A 15,760-nucleotide genomic window follows, 5' to 3' on the forward strand; every position below is an offset into this window, starting at 1 on the left:
CCTTGAATCAAAGGGATGCCTCACCCAACCGCCATGTCATCCACCTCATCCTCGATGCCTTTGAAGAGACCCTTGAATCAAAGGAGGCCAACAGCAAGTAGAAGAGGGGGTTGAAGAGTAAAAAGATTGATTTTGATGAGGTTTTGGCGAAAGAGATGAGCGCCCATGAAGTGAAAGTTGATGATGATGGCCATGATGATGGGTACGGGCATGTTACTAATTACCAACGCTAAAACTATTACCACCAAAAAAACTTTAAAATAACCCAAATAAAAATATACCGGTTGCTTGTTAAAATTACTCCCCCATTAGAATGTCCTACATTGGTTGTTAAGGTTATATGTTGGTTGTTAATGTTACGCGTTTGTTGTTAAGGTTACGTATTGGTTGTTAATGTTATACAGGTTGCTTGTTAAGGTTACGGGTTGGTTGTTAAGAATATGCGTTGGTTGTTAAGGTTACAGGCTTGTTAAGGTTACGGATTGGTGTTAACGTTATACGGGTTGATTGTTAAGGTTACGAGTTTTTGCTTGTTTAACAACCAACTCGTAACCTTAACAACCAACCTGTAATCTTAACATCCAACCCGTAACCTTAACAACAAACGCGTAACCTTAACAACAAATGTGTAACTTTAACAAGCAACCCGTAAGCTTAACAAACAACATGTATAACCTTAACAACCAACCCGTAACATTAACAACAAACACGTAACCTTCATATTAACGGATCTTGAGGATCTCTCTGACCGATTATTAGGCTCTGAAAAACACGCTAATTGAAGAAAAATGTAAACTTGGACCTAACAAACAAGGTGAAATCTCGACATCACAATAACAGCAGAACAAGGACCAGTGAAGCAAACAAAATGCACCAAAACATCAAATCCAAGCTCGACGGGGGAAAAACGTGTTGATTCCGACAGAGAGATCTTGAGTGTTCTGTATATTTAGAGTAACTTTTAGACGATATAGGAAGTCTAGATGCACTATTTTTATGCATGTTGGCCCGCCCATCCATGTTAACGTCTTTAATAGGTAACCAAAATAAATTTATATATTTTTCAAGAACACTCGCTTTTTTTAATAACTCTTAATATGTCAACATCTTTTAATTAATATGCATGGCACTATTCACAACATTTCTCAAGCTTCAAGCTACGTTCAGGAGTTTACATATTTCTTCAATTAGCGTGTTTTTCAGAGCCTAACAATCCGACAGAGAGATCCTCAAGATCCGTTAATATGAAGGTTACGTGTTTGTTGTTAATGTTACGGGTTGGTTGTTAAGATTATACGTGTTGCTTGTTAAGGTTACGGGTTGCAATGTTACTGGTTGGTTGTTAAGGTTACGGGTTGGTTGTTAAGATTACGGGTTGGTTATTAAGGTTATATGGTTTGCTTGTTAAGGTTACGAGTTGATTGTTAAACAAGCAACCCGTAACCTTAACAATCAACCCGTATAACATTAACACCAATCTGTAACATTAACAAGTAACCCGTAACCTTAACAACCAACGCGTAGTCTTAACAACCAACCCGTAACATTAACAAGCAACCTATATAACCTTAACAACCAATACGTAACCTTAACAACAAACGCGTAACATTAACAACCAACATATAACCTTAACAACCAATGTAGGACATTCTAATGGGGGAGTAATTTTAACAAGCAACAGGTATATTTTTATTTGGGTTATTTTAAAGTTTTTTTGGTGGTAATAGTTTTAGCGTTGGTAATTAGTAACATGCCCGTACCCATCATCATGGCCATCATCATCAACTTTCTCCTCATGGGCGCTCATCTCTTTCGCCAAAACCTCATCAAAATCAATCTTTTTACTCTTCAACCCCCTCTTCTACTTGCTGTTGGCCTCCTTCGATTCAAGGGTCTCTTCAAAGGCATCGAGGATGAGGTGGATGACATGGCGGTTGGGTGAGGCATCCCAACGAGCCCAGAAGCTCTTGTAGCATCCAAAGCAGGAGCAGCCAAGGTCAGGGGGCATGGTTATAATTACTATCAATCTTGTCCTTCTTCTTCTTATTATTGTTCTTGGGTTGGGCGAGTCCTCCCGCACGCTCCCACGCTCCCACGAACAGGTCCTCTCACGCTCCCACGCTCCCATGAACAGGTCCTCCCGCACACTCCCACACTCCCATGAAACCCAGCGCGCAGAGAATCATGAACCAGTAAAACCTCAGTCGCTCGTTCCCGTCAGCTATGCAGCGCTCGTCGTCGGAGTTTCGCTCGGCCATCGAGCGGACGATCTCTCTGCACTCCTCGAACCGCGCCGGGTTCTCTGTGTTGTGGATCTTGAGGATGCTATGGATGGCCGCAACGACGGTGGCAGAGAAGGTGAGGATGGCAGGAGGAGGGTGGTGGCGGCGGGTGGAGAGGTGGGGGAGGGAGAGCAGAAGGATTGCAGGGTTAGAGAGAGAGAGAGAGAGAATGAGTATTATAGTCTTTCCCTGTGTGAAATTCATTGGGCTTTGTGTTTTGGGGGCTCAGAGAACAAAAAATTTACTTTTGGAGGTAAAGCACCCGTTGAAAAAATCTTGGGGGTGGGAAGCTTGTTTTCATTTGTTTTGGGGGCTGGAAGCATTTTTCCCTTTTTTTTATCCACATTAGTATGGATAGTATGATTTGATATAAGTCGTACATCCAAGAGCCAAAATCTAATAACAATTATCCTTGGAATCTTACACCGAATTATCAATGAAGATAATAATCCCTTTCATCGTCCCTCCTTAAGAAAATGTGGATATTACGAACAGCAACAATAGTAATAGAAATCTAGTTTAACTAATTTCCTCACACGGTATAATACCCACATGTTAAATTTTTTTATCGGGAGTTTATAAAAGCAACTCACACTAAAATCATATTACATTATCACCAAATCGATTTCATCCATCAAATCACAATATGATCATTTACGTCTTCTAAAAGTGGAGAGAAGCTTCTTAACAAATCATTTCATCCATCAAATCACAATATGATCATTTACGTCTTCTAAAAGTGGAGAGAAGCTTCTTAACAAATCCCTGCTGCTTCTCAACCTGCAAGATACCATTTACGTCTTCTAAAAGTGGAGAGAAGCTTCTTAACAAATCCCTGCTGCTTCTCAACCTGCAAGATACTAAAATTTTCATTAATCCTTAATTAAGTATTTAAAGTTCAAAGATACAGACAAACTCAGCCTCTGTTAATATCACCCTTATGTTCTTTGCAATTAGATGCATTGTGTTTCCCATAGAATCACTCATCTTCTTGGCTGTCATCTTCTTCTCCTTTTTCCTTCTGAATATAACACCTGGTCTCAGAATGAATCTCGGTATCAGCAACCTCTTCCAATTCCCTAAGCACGTCGTGTTACATCGAATACTCGGATTGCGATGCAGTGGAATAATCTAAATTAGGCAGCATTAATAGGGCAAAATGAGTAAATCGTAACAACAACAAATTTTGCTATGATGAAGGAAATGTAAAGGATGTTTGATTGACAGGGAATAGAGCTAAAGCATCAAATGCTAGTCGGCAATGGTAATCAAATTTCCATTTCACAGGTAAAAAAAATTGCAACATTGTTGCAGCTGATCTGATAGCAGCAAATTCTGCAAGTCCTCACATTAATTTAAAGATTTAAAAATAATGTCACGTCATCAAATTAGTGGCTCCCAACTCAGAAACTGTATATCATTTTATAATTGCAGATAAACAAATACTTGATTTGCAGTGAAAGACATTTCCTATATTAAAAGATGTAAATCCAACTGTTTTTGAAACTAACAAAACACTATATTCAATTTGTAAATACCTTTCGTACAATAAATATGCAGATATACAATAAAATATGCTAGGTTAATTTCTTGCAAAAAATTGCACCGTTTTAATTTTTCTGAAATTTACCATACCTTGTTAGAAATAAGCCTGGAGCTGGTTTTGGGGGTGGAAGGTGTTTGTTCACGGTGGGCACTGGTCCTCAACCGTTGGCAATACTGAAGAAGCTCAGCCTTCCGATCGTGGTGATAGTGGTGGTGGTGGTGGTGGTGGTGGTAGGGCCTCCGACGATCAGTTGACCGCCTAGGCTTCACCACATAAACTGATATAAACACGGGCGCCTTCTTCTGAGAGGACATCTTCTGCAAACATAAAAACAAACACTTACACAGAGATTCTTGAATTTGATATGGAAGATTGCAGGCCGAGATCTAACAAGTGCAAGCAAGATGAAGACAAATCAATTGATGAAAACATTAGGGCTATGTTGCTTGGCATTTGTTTGGGTTGTTACTGCCAAAAGAGGACATGGTGTTTGTATCACATTAGGTATGATATATTACATATAGTACATTGAAACGTTCAACCCTTTCGCTTTCAAGGCACCAACCTTCTATCTCACAAAGATTATAATAAGGCATTTAATATTATCCGACTGATTTACCAAAGTAGAGTGTTATTTGAATTAGGTTGTTGTTACAAAGATTTGCATACAGACGCTCGTCCACTATGCATGACGTCATAAACAGGAGTAGCATGACTAATTCAAGTCTTCTTCCATTAGTTACTTCAAGCTAGGATCCAAGCTTGGGCTTTCATTAATCAAGACTAGCTTTTAACAGCAAGTTTAATATGAATTAATAGGTGCATAGCTTGCAAGGTCATCCATTAGCTATTACACGATATTAGAGATCTAGCTGTACATGTTTTCCTATAACTGAAGTCATATTATATGAACAGCTTTCCAGGTAACTGATTGTTTCTTTTAAATATTAACACTTTTGTATCAATAGTGTACATTTTACTCTTTAAACTTCAATATCAGTCTCTTACACTCCCAAAGCAAATACCACATATTCTGACCAGCTCAACTTATTGTTATATATTTTATCTACTAAGAAAATTTTCATGTTTAAGGAGAATAATGTCAAAGCTTATAACCTGTATTTAGAAATCATCAATGTGATAGCTTTACAAGTTCAGTATTTGTTTCCTATTAGAGGTAAATTGCAAATTTTATCATTGAGAAGAGAACTAATTTTGACCATGTTAGACTTGAACTACTGTGAATGAGTTACCATCTATACCAAACCACATAGGACACTAATTCATTTATCAACACATTACCTGAAGCACGACAAATTTTCTTACAGATTCTATGGAGGTGAGAATCTTAAAGATATGGTTACATGATGGACTCCCTTAAAAAATAAGCAATATTTACAATATTTGACAAGATACTGTAACACCAAACAGGAGAGTTTTGAACCATATAACATTTTGAGGTGGAAGACATTGACCATGATGTTTGCCTATGAGCCAACTCAAATGAGAATCATAAACTATAATTGTTCTATGTACGTAGGGGCTTGGAGTAAGGAATTCCTGATGTTTGCCTATGAGCCTATCCTGATCAGTTGAGCCTGACGATGGCTTGAGGAACATTAATAAAGTTAAACGTCTCTTAAATGCTTAATATAGAACTTGCTTCATGGACCTTAATTTGTTTAATGATCTTCACTGCCCAGAAAGAGGTAAATTATTCAGTCGGTCTTACCTTCAAACAAGTATACATGTAATAATAATAATAATAAACTGAATAGCACGCTAAAGAAGTAAATGCCATAGTAGTAAAAGAACTACAATTCTGAAGTTTACAAGTAGAAATCAAGTATCACAGTAAAATGCCATAGTAGTAAATAGCATGCTAAAGAAGTAAATGCCATAGTTGTAAAAGAATTACGATTCTGAAGTTTACAAGTAGAAATCAAGTATCATCAGATTAGTTGCACATGTTTCTCTAGTATTTTTACACTGAACTCAAAACTCAATCTCCTGTAATAATAAACATTCATGGGGAAGGTAACTTGTGCAAAACGGAAAATTAGCATTCCCAATAGTTTAACTTCGACATATAGCTCTTCTTCCCCCCTCGTGTTTTCAGATCAAGAAGAAATAGTTTCTTTTTTATATTTGAGAATGCAACTTTTGTTTAACAAAGATGCGGAATGCAACTTTTGTTTAACAAAGATGCAGCCGTTTGATGGATATTTTGGTAAGAAGACTATGTTTCACAATTCAGAAAATTTTACATAAAACTGGAAAACGGCAAAGCCTGATAATTTTCTAGTGATGTTATCTCCTAGGAGCCAATACAAATTCATACCGGCAAAAAAGGCTTAATAACATAAACGACAGAAAATAGTTATTGCATAGGACATCAAAGAAACAAAGATAGCTGGAAGTAGAATCTGCTTACTCAAGATCATCAGTTATATGCATCTACGGCTCCTTCAGTCTGTGCTGAATCTTGATCAATCATTTATAGTGTAGCTTCCTTTTCGAAAGTGTCAAACTATTGACCGTATAAGACATTTACTGGCTAAGGAAGAGATCACATGGCCTAAAGAAAATTTTAATGTTTGGTACATACATTAGACTTTCCTTCATCTCTTTCCAGCTTGCAATAGATTATCTTGTCCATCTTTTCTCCCTCCGAAAACTAAGCTGATTAGCTTCCCATAAGTCCATAATTTTCTTTCTTTCCCTTTATATTTAAGAGAGGAGTATGTCTTCTCACAATTCCTGATGAAAGACCCTTTGCCAAAAGCACCCAAAACTAGAGGATCCGTGTACATTTCCACCGCTCTTTCTAGGCAACCATTTCTTTTCCATACTTCCAACACACGGATGCCATTATACCCCATCTTACAAGCATCAAAAAGAATTCCAAGAGTCACCATATCGGGTTTCAATTTGTGCATTTCAATCCGAGAAAGTGCGCCGTTTAAAGCCTTGAAGTCATTGATTTTAAGATAAAACAGCCCAAGAATATTTGTATGGGTTAATATAAACTCAACTTTTGCCGTATCCATTTCCCTAACAACAGATTCTACACCCTTTCGGCTCAAGAGACAAGCAGAAGCAAGGAGGAGAATGCACCAAACAATATCAGTTCTACCAGTTCTGGAACTGATCTCATTCCCAAACTCTTCCAACCGAACAAACCGATGATGCTCTATGTAAACCATAGCCAACTTTCTTATTAGATTTTCCTTCATATATGCTTCTGAATGCAAAAATCTGCGGAACATTTTCTCCATTTTTTCCAAGATCCCCAGATCAGCATAAGCCTCCAGCATTGTGAGCAAAGCGTGAGGCTGCAAGTTCATTCTTTTTGATTGGAGAGTTCTATACAATCTTTCCATTCTTTCAAAAAGTCCTCCTCGACTCGAGCATATTCTTCAAGTAAAAAATTATAGGTAACCTCATTTGGAAAACATCCTTTTAATTCCATCTCCTTCACACACTCATCTGATCATACAATTTATAATCTCCATAAGCTCGAATAAGCCCATTATATGTTTCGGGTGTAGGCAGCAAACCAGCCTCTACCATTTTACTCAACATGTTTCTTGACTTATCAAACTCTTTCTTTCTCGCAAATCCATGAATTATGTCATTGTAGAATGACAAAGAAGGGACAACACAATGCTCCTCCATGTCATGGAGGGTTGAGAGTGCTCTTTCTCTGTAATTTCTTTCACACAACAGATGTATGATTTTGGTGTAGTTGGCACCAGCGATTCGAGATGTTTCTTTGTTTTTCCACGAATGAAACACCTGTGTATCACATAAATGAGGGCCTCAATTTTATGGAGAAGAGAACATATTCAATTATTTTTAAAAAAGTTGAAATTTCATGGAAAGCACGTTCCCCTAAACTATGATCAACTTTTGCTATTTCCAATTACCATATTGAACAATGCGCCTGTCAGAGAATTCATCATTAGACTAAGAGTAACTAGCACAATCACATAACTAGAATATGATGTCAATGACTGGACATATGAAACTATCAATATCAAGTGGCATTTGTGGTACATTCGTGTCTAGTATAATGAACTTGGACCCCGTAAGCCATCCAACATCATGGGAAGCAATTCAAAAAACCAATGAAATTATTGAAAAATGACACACGTTGGAAGCACAGACCCAGCGCTCAAATGGCTCACTCATAAGATCAATTTAAGTCCATTAAATAATCTAAAATGTTTGCGGCAAAAATTCCGTATGCCAAAGTCCTACATCTCATAGGAACCCAAAACTACACAAAGAAGTTTTAACAACTAAATTAACCAAATAGTTTAAGGCTACGTTTGGGAACTTGGATTTGAGCCAAGATTTGAAATCCAGGGCAGCCCAAATCCAAATATCTTGTTTGGATTTCAAATTTGGTTTAGATTTTAAATCAGATGATTTTGTTGAGGTGGATTTTGAAGCCCAATATTATGGATTTGAAATCCCACCCTGACCATCGTGATTCAGCAAATCCAATCCCCTTCATTTCATCGATCTCTGTCTCCTCAAAATCCCAATTCTCTCTCTCTCTCTCTCTCTCTCTCTCTCTCTCTCTCATAACCCTAGACCAAGTCGATCGTCACCTCTAGCCAACGCCTCGCCTCCGACTCCGGCACCTCTTCTCCGGCGACCTATCCTCCCTCTTTCCTTTGTCTCTTGCCGTTTGTCGCCCCGAACCATCGCCTTGAACTCTCCCCGAAAAACCATAACCTGAGAGGTTTCCCCTTCACTGAGATCTTCATCTCCGGCGATCCGATGGCGACGAAGGCGGAGATTCAAGCGGAGAGTTCTGTAAGCATCACTTTGCCTACTCTCAAGATCAATTTCCCCTCTCTCACCTCTTTTTGATCTCATTCAGTCAATCCAAAGGCCACCGATGGGAAGAGTTTTGTGAAAGATTTCGATTTCTTGGTCCTAAAAGTTTACAGCGTCAAGATTGAAGAAGTCTGGGAAGTAGACTGGACCTGGCCAAACTTCTCCAAGGTAATTGCTGCTGTTTCTCTTTAGAAAGATGTCTGTTTTTATTCCTCGTGTGAATGTCGCATAGCTTTTGTTAACATTGATGCATGTGAGCGACCAATTTATCAGTTGCTAGCATAGAATGTAAATATGATTCATTTTGCATGTATCACATATATCTCAAATATATATAAATATATGTAGTTTGACATCCTGGAATTGTTTATCTAATTATCTGGGTCTATTGTAATTATAAAATTTGATTAAAGCATACATTGTTTTTTGTTTGTAGATCTCTGATATCATGTAGATCAGTTTGAACAGGGTAGACCATCAATTCTATAGCATATTATGCAGTTTAATAGACGGAGAATACATCATATAGTTCGGATATTGAGAGTATTTGCAGTGCTCTTCAGGTTTGTTTGAACTTTTTTAGTATGTTTTCTAGTTTTAGCAATTGGGTGTCATCGTGATGTTTCAGAGATGTAGATATGGTTATGGAGGTTATTAGCATCCAAGCTTCTCTAGGACTAATTGATTGACATATAACATAACTAGATACAAATATCCAAAGTGATGTATTGAGCACAAATATATGCAGCCAGCTTGATAATTGCAGTTATTATGGGCTGAATATAGGCTATTTGTGTTCTTTACATCCCATTTTCTAGTATAAGATAAGACTTGTTTGTCGGCCCATGTTTCTGGATGTTTCGTGCTCTTCATTTGCATTCAGGTCATTTTTTAATAGGTTCATTAACCACTTGATGACAAACTTCTTCCGTTTTTAATGTTCTTTGGTCCTTTGTGTTGAGTCTCATGACAGTTTTACTTGTAGACTGTTTATCTGATCAGTTTCAATAAACCTTACGTTACATGTATATATCATCTTTGGAAGTTAATATAATTGCTCCTGCAAGGTTTTTATGCAAAATGCATTCTAATCAGTAAAATAATATCAAAAGCTTCTACCATCAGGAGAACTTGCCTCTCTTATATTCATATTTTAAGGAATCTTTTTAATCTGTAATATGTCTGATTATTACTTGCATCTTCAAGGAACTACATTTTTGACATAGTTTTAACTATCAAGGATATCACCAAGTCAAAAGATGTTCCAGTTTTATTTCAGCAGTGAGTTTGCATCGTTCACTTGTACTTGTCGCTTTGATACTGAGGTGCGTAATGTTACTTATCTTGCAGATCTCAACTTCACTCGCTGGAAAAATGGGATTTTGTTTAGTTTGATTTTAAAATAAGCTTCTGCTCTCGAACGTACTCAATTCATTTATTAGCTCATCTCAACATCCTCAAGCTTGTGTGCACTAATTTCAACATTAGTGGAAGATTATTCTCTTTTATACTGGAAAGAGATAAGTATATAAATTATCGACGGGCATAGACCTATAATTGTAGTTACATTCAATTAAATGTTGCTTGCCCTAGCTAATCCTGTCACTATGAGCTGCTACTCGGTTCATTCTGTGTTTGTTTAGGAGAGACTACATTTCTTCCACCTCTGGCTTCTCATCTATTACTTCTCCTATCTATTTCGTATAATTTTCTTTGAATCAATCTTATCTTTGTGGAAGTCAAAACGAAGAGAAGGATTGATATGCTTCCTTTCCAAAAGTTTGACCGTGGGGCTCTATTCTTGTTGTTCTGTTATTTATTTATTTATCCTAGCAAAACTCAAGACATTATCTCTTTTAGTTATTATGTACTTTTGTCAATCAAAGCAGTAAGGAACTTGATCTCTTTTTAACTGTTGGTTTTGGGTGGCATTTGTTTGCTTCATTTTGCTGCAATATCGAAATTTGGTTTTATGAGTTACTGGACAAGAATTTTGCTTCTTGTGTTTCATTGGATAGCTATGCGGTTGGTTTAATATATTAGCATTAAGGACATTTGTCTTTACAAAAATTTCCATTTTATATTATTGCTTTTCACTTATATGACATAAGTAGATTCAAGAAGGAACCTTAAGCTGAACATTCATCAGCAATCATTTTTGTGGGTAGAAGTGTAAGCATTTCATCTTTATCATTAACTATCCAATGTCTCACCGAATAAAATGGTATAGCATGTTGATTATGTTTATTTTACTAAGAATAATCATGTCTTGAGGAACCTTAGACTTAAAATATGACATCGTACTTTGACTTAAATCTGTTATTGTTAACTTCTTTCTGAGTATGATTCTACAAAAATATTTTAGTTTCTCTGCAAATATAAGAGGATAACAAAGAAATATTCATGTCATGGTCTATAATCTCCCTCCTTTCCCACCACCTTCCCCTTCCCCCTCCTCTCTGAGATTTTATTTTCCAAGCAATAGTGGATAAATGCTAAACTGCAATATTTCCTACATGCTTGACCATTGACAATATTTACACTTGGCCATCTTCTTTTCACATGTGATATCTTATTATCTGTATAAGCATTTTGTAATGAACTAATGGATTATTGTTTGAATGTGTAGTCTATGTTGTATTTAGGGCATAATAGTGTTTTATGGCTACATCATAGGATCTTCTTTGTGAAATCCTCTTTCATCACCTTTTTATTACTGCTAAGCACATGATACTGGGATTGAAGGTTTGATTATACATGTTGAGAAGGGGGGAATTCATGTTATAAACATTCCAAATGATCAATATGTGTATAGGCATTTTGTGTATAATTATATATTTCACATTCTAGTTATTGCATATTGGATCTTGTTTGGCAGATAAACCTTTCTCATGTGAGTTGCATATTTGTTTTTAATATTTATTCAGATTCAGATGATATTCCTAGGTTTTGTCAAAGTTGTAAGTGAAATTTTGTCTTTGGTTTGCAGACGTGGAAGAAGATTACAAGCGATTTTGTTTGTTGTATAGAAGCGTGAGATTGTGATTCAATGGTTATTCTCCTTTTTTTCCTTCTTCAGAAATTTCTTGTATTATTTTTCCTTTTTCGGACACTCCTTTAATTTCTATAGAATTTCAAGCTTGGTATATCAAAGACCAAATTGATTATGTAATTGTCAGTTGTATCTGCTCTGTTTATATAGGATGATGTTTGAGCATGGCTTATGGGTTGAAATCAAGGTGTAGATAGCTACATTTTTAATGCACAACATGTAAAATTGTTACTTATTTGCTATGATATCAACTTATTCTCACTTTGAATATGTGTGAAATATGAAACAAGCTTCAAGTGTTTTCCAGCCTGGATATCTGTGAAATATGCAATGGTGATCTGTTATTTAGATGTTTTTTTGTAAGATACCTGATATGTTTGTAGAGTTTTCTTCATTTTCATTTTGTTGGAAGTCTTGCAAGTTATGGCGGGTAATGAATTTGAAAACTTAGCAAATGTAGCTATCATCGTCAAAATTAGCTAAATTTGTGTTTTTTTGGTTACTATTTTACACATCTCCATTACATTTGATGTAAACAAGACGTGCTAAGAGAATAAATTTTCTTAAAATATCAATTTTAAATTCAAATTCATGTATAATAAAGTATCCAAACACTAGATTTTGAAATCAAAGATTTCAAATCCTTTCATTTAATAAAGATATCCAAACAAAAGATTTCTTAAATCATGGATTTTAAATCCTAAATTTATCATTTAATAAAGATATCCAAACAAAAGATTTCTTAAATCATGGATTTTAAATCCTAAATTTAAAATCCTTTGATTTTAAATCAACTTCCCAAATCCAAATCAAAGTTTCCAGCCTAACAGATTTCAAAGCATTAGATATTATATAATCCAGCATTTCAAAAGGGTTACTCTTAAAAAAGCTTTAAATGCATTATATCTTCTCACAGGAAGAAAATAAAAATAAAAAAAAAATAAAAATTGAAACCTGAATCGCTTCTTCGACTCTCTCTTCCTCCAACAGCAGCACAACCACAGCCCACAGTTGCTCCTTACTCCAATCCCCATCCCTCTCAAGAATCCCAACTGGGTCCGATCCCTCGATGGAAACTTCTTCGATCAAATCTTTGAGGATCTTGTTACAGTGAAAGTCTCAACCAGGAGGTCCTTGTGCTGCTGATGATGATTATGGTGGTCAAGATGGAGATTGCTGTGATTTTGGCTTGAAACGCGTAATGGAGGGATGAGAGAAGAGGAGGGAGAGGGTTTTGTTAGGGTCGCTGTGATTTTGGCTTGAAACGCGTAATGGAGGGATGAGAGAAGAGGAGGGAGAGGGTTTTGTTAGGGTCTTGGAGGTGGGTTTTGGGAGTGGATTAGGTTTTTTGAAGGGGAAGAAGAGATTTTGGGGGTGGGATTGGATCAAAGTTCTCACGACTCGTTTGGTACGTGGGAATGAAGTCCAAGTCAGAATGGAACGGAAGAAGCAATGGAATGTACGGAAGAAGCAATGGAATGTACGTATGAATGGTCAGTCTTATTTTCTTGTTTGGGTACGTTTGTAGAATAAAGCTAGAATGAAAATCTAATTCTCATTCACATGTTTGATATCACTAGTTCACAAGTGAGAATGTAATCTTATTTTCTAATAATATCATTATAACAATATAGATTTTTAATAAGATAAAAATAAACATTAATGATAATAACTAAAAAAAATTATTTATGCATATGTTATATTAATCTAGGTATGTGTTATACTAATGCGCATATTATCGATCAGGTGTATGTTTCGTTTATATATTTTAAACAATTCTCACTATTTCTTAGTCTTAAAAAATTAAATAAAAATGCAATAGAAAGGAGGCCTTTTTGTTTCGGTGGAACCTAAAAAACAGAGAGAAAATGAGAATACGTAGTCAAAACTCAAAAGCCATGATTTTTAAATTGGTTCTTATTATTAATAGGGGTATAATTGAAAAAAAAAAAACTAACTAATTTGATTCTCCCATTGAATAGGAATGATCATTCCCTATCTTCTAACTTAGAATGCCCATTCTCGCGTACCAAACGATGGTTTGTGCTTTGGACAACGAGGGAACAGTTAGCTAAAAATCAAGGCTATTTATAAGTGGGCTATCTTAATGGGCCTAATGATCTGTTGGGCTGAGCCCAAGTTTGAAATTATTTTAAAAATACCCAGAACATGGTAATGATGGATAAATTGACATGGTTAGTTAAAAGATGATTCGCATGAAGTTACTTCGGTTGCCATTAACTATGACCAATTCTTGTCAGACATTCTTACAAGTTTTTTTTGGCCCAAAAGACCATATTTTATGAAGTCAAATGCTGATTTGTGGGAACAAATAGTGAAATTAACACAAAACACCATCAAGACATGGGTAAGTTTTGGTTTAAAAAATCAAAACAAAAACACAAGTAAAATTAAAGTTCTTGCATTAATTGAGAAGTAATTTTAATTATGTTTCTCAATAGGCATATACTAACCCTAAAACATTGCTAAAAGTGATATTATTTTCTTCAATTAGAGTAAACAGAGGCCGGTATGTACCCTCATGCTCTTGATTGGTATGTCGCTAACATTGGTATCAAACCTTTTCACAATCTGGATCATCAACATAACCACATTATAACTAACTAACGAGATGGATGCGCGCACAACCAAGAACATGAAACAACACAAAAACACGCTCTTACAGTTAATGATATCCCTCCCAAACCTAAATATTGCAGTAACTTGGAGATCAAAATGGCATCACAATCAGAGACACTTTTCATCAAGAATCAAAATCAAAGTAACTTGGAGATCAAAATGGCATCACAATCAGAGACACTTTTCATCAAGAATCAAAATCAAAATGGCATAAAACATCCCTTGCCGAATGGCATCACAATCAGAGACACTTTTCATCAAGAATCAAAATCAAAATGGCATAAAACATCCCTTGCCGAATCACAAAGCAAATGCAGATGCCTCAGAAATTCTCTCCACAGAAACCTGCATTCTCTCAACAACAACAACAATCTTATTCTTTCATCCAGCCAAGGACTACCTCCATTATGTTTAGCCACAAATCTGCATTCTTTCCTAGAATTAGTTTTGCCGCAAGCTCCATCACGGTACCAGGCAAACAACATGATAATAGAAAGACTCAGATAAAATAAATATCAGCTTCTTCACCTTTGACAACAGGATATAATCCAAAGCACATTACCATATTAAAGTCGAAGAGTTTAAACAAGCAAATGCAACACACAACAACAACATCACCACATAACCAAAATAACAGAAGCAAAGGCATGTCCATCAATTGTCTGAAGAAAAGCACCACAATAAAACCTAAGCAAAAGGACACAAACAGCAACAACTCCAGAAACCATAAATGGAGAAAGGGCTATCACCGCCAAAACCAGCGGAACTCCCAGTGGATGCACTAGATTTCATCGGATCATAAATGAGCATCTGCCATCAACATAAAACCAGTGTTAGTCTCGTAGATGCACTAGATTTCATCGGATCATAAATGAGCATCTGCCATCAACATAAAACCAGTGTTAGTCTCGTATTTTCTGAAGAGAAAAACAACTTTATTATATTGTTCACTGAAAACCCACAAGATTTGAAGAAATTCCGAACAAGACTGAACTCAAACAATGATGAAATTACTCCTGGAGGTCTTTAAGCTCATAAGTTCTTTAATCTATTTATCCTCATATTATTTTTCATTCACCCATAAGAATAATAGTTTATGTCAAAATGGTCACTTTTCTGAAATATCTCCACTATAATATTGTCTTAATTAGCTACTGTTGCTTGGAAAAAATATTATAAAATCAACTATTCTCTGTGACAGTTCATCAAGTCACCTCCAAGATCCTCTTTGGGATAATTGCATTTTATCCCTCAAATCTTCAATAATTCTCTAATAGCCCCTTAAATGTTTGAAACTGCTCATAAGTTACTGAACTCCTGAGGGGTCTTGCAAATTAGCTCCTCAATGTGTCCAAATGCACTCAACTTATGTTTTTGTGAATACAAGTT

General features: G+C 36.1%; 3 protein-coding genes across 8 annotated transcripts in view; all 3 read right to left on the reverse strand.

The window, feature by feature from the left end:
• On the reverse strand, positions 2,667 to 4,142 carry LOC109820772. The gene is made up of 4 exons (XM_020386967.1): positions 3,918 to 4,142; positions 3,219 to 3,413; positions 3,074 to 3,132; positions 2,667 to 2,933 (listed from the first exon to the last, which is right to left on the reverse strand). Coding segments are annotated over exons 1-4 (480 nt in total). The 3' UTR covers positions 2,667 to 2,932.
• Positions 4,035 to 12,971, reverse strand: LOC109819709 (pentatricopeptide repeat-containing protein At4g14190, chloroplastic-like). Its single transcript, XM_020385543.1, has 3 exons — positions 12,686 to 12,971; positions 6,263 to 7,626; positions 4,035 to 4,145 (listed from the first exon to the last, which is right to left on the reverse strand). Exon 2 carries the CDS (start codon positions 7,209 to 7,211, stop codon positions 6,450 to 6,452), a length of 762 nt encoding a protein of 253 aa, XP_020241132.1. The 5' UTR covers positions 7,212 to 7,626; positions 12,686 to 12,971; the 3' UTR covers positions 4,035 to 4,145; positions 6,263 to 6,449.
• LOC109819527 (EIN3-binding F-box protein 1-like) overlaps positions 14,859 to 15,760 on the reverse strand; it is an 8,347-nt gene continuing 7,445 nt past the window's right edge. For 5 of the 6 annotated variants that reach the window (XM_020385279.1, XM_020385275.1, XM_020385278.1 and 2 more), the window contains one exon: positions 14,859 to 15,181. The gene's annotated coding sequence lies outside the window, so the exon portion shown is untranslated. Of the gene's footprint in view, positions 15,182 to 15,211; positions 15,251 to 15,760 lie in introns of those variants that run through there. The other variant, XM_020385274.1, reaches the window with a different exon arrangement.

The sequence above is a fragment of the Asparagus officinalis genome, chromosome 8 (assembly GCF_001876935.1).
Source record: "Asparagus officinalis chromosome 8, Aspof.V1, whole genome shotgun sequence".
Classification (NCBI taxonomy): domain Eukaryota; kingdom Viridiplantae; phylum Streptophyta; class Magnoliopsida; order Asparagales; family Asparagaceae; genus Asparagus; species Asparagus officinalis.

Coding starts and splice junctions, on each gene's coding strand:
- LOC109820772 (XM_020386967.1), bottom strand. CDS start 4,142: ATGTCCTCTCAGAAGAAGGCGCCCGTGTTTATATCAGTTTATGTGGTG. Junction 3,414..3,917: donor CCAGGCTTATTTCTAACAAG/GTATGGTAAATT, acceptor TGCCTAATTTAG/ATTATTCCACTGCATCGCAA. Junction 3,133..3,218: donor TAATTGCAAAGAACATAAGG/GTGATATTAACA, acceptor AGTATCTTGCAG/GTTGAGAAGCAGCAGGGATT.
- LOC109819709 (XM_020385543.1), bottom strand. CDS start 7,211: ATGGAAAGATTGTATAGAACTCTCCAATCAAAAAGAATGAACTTGCAG.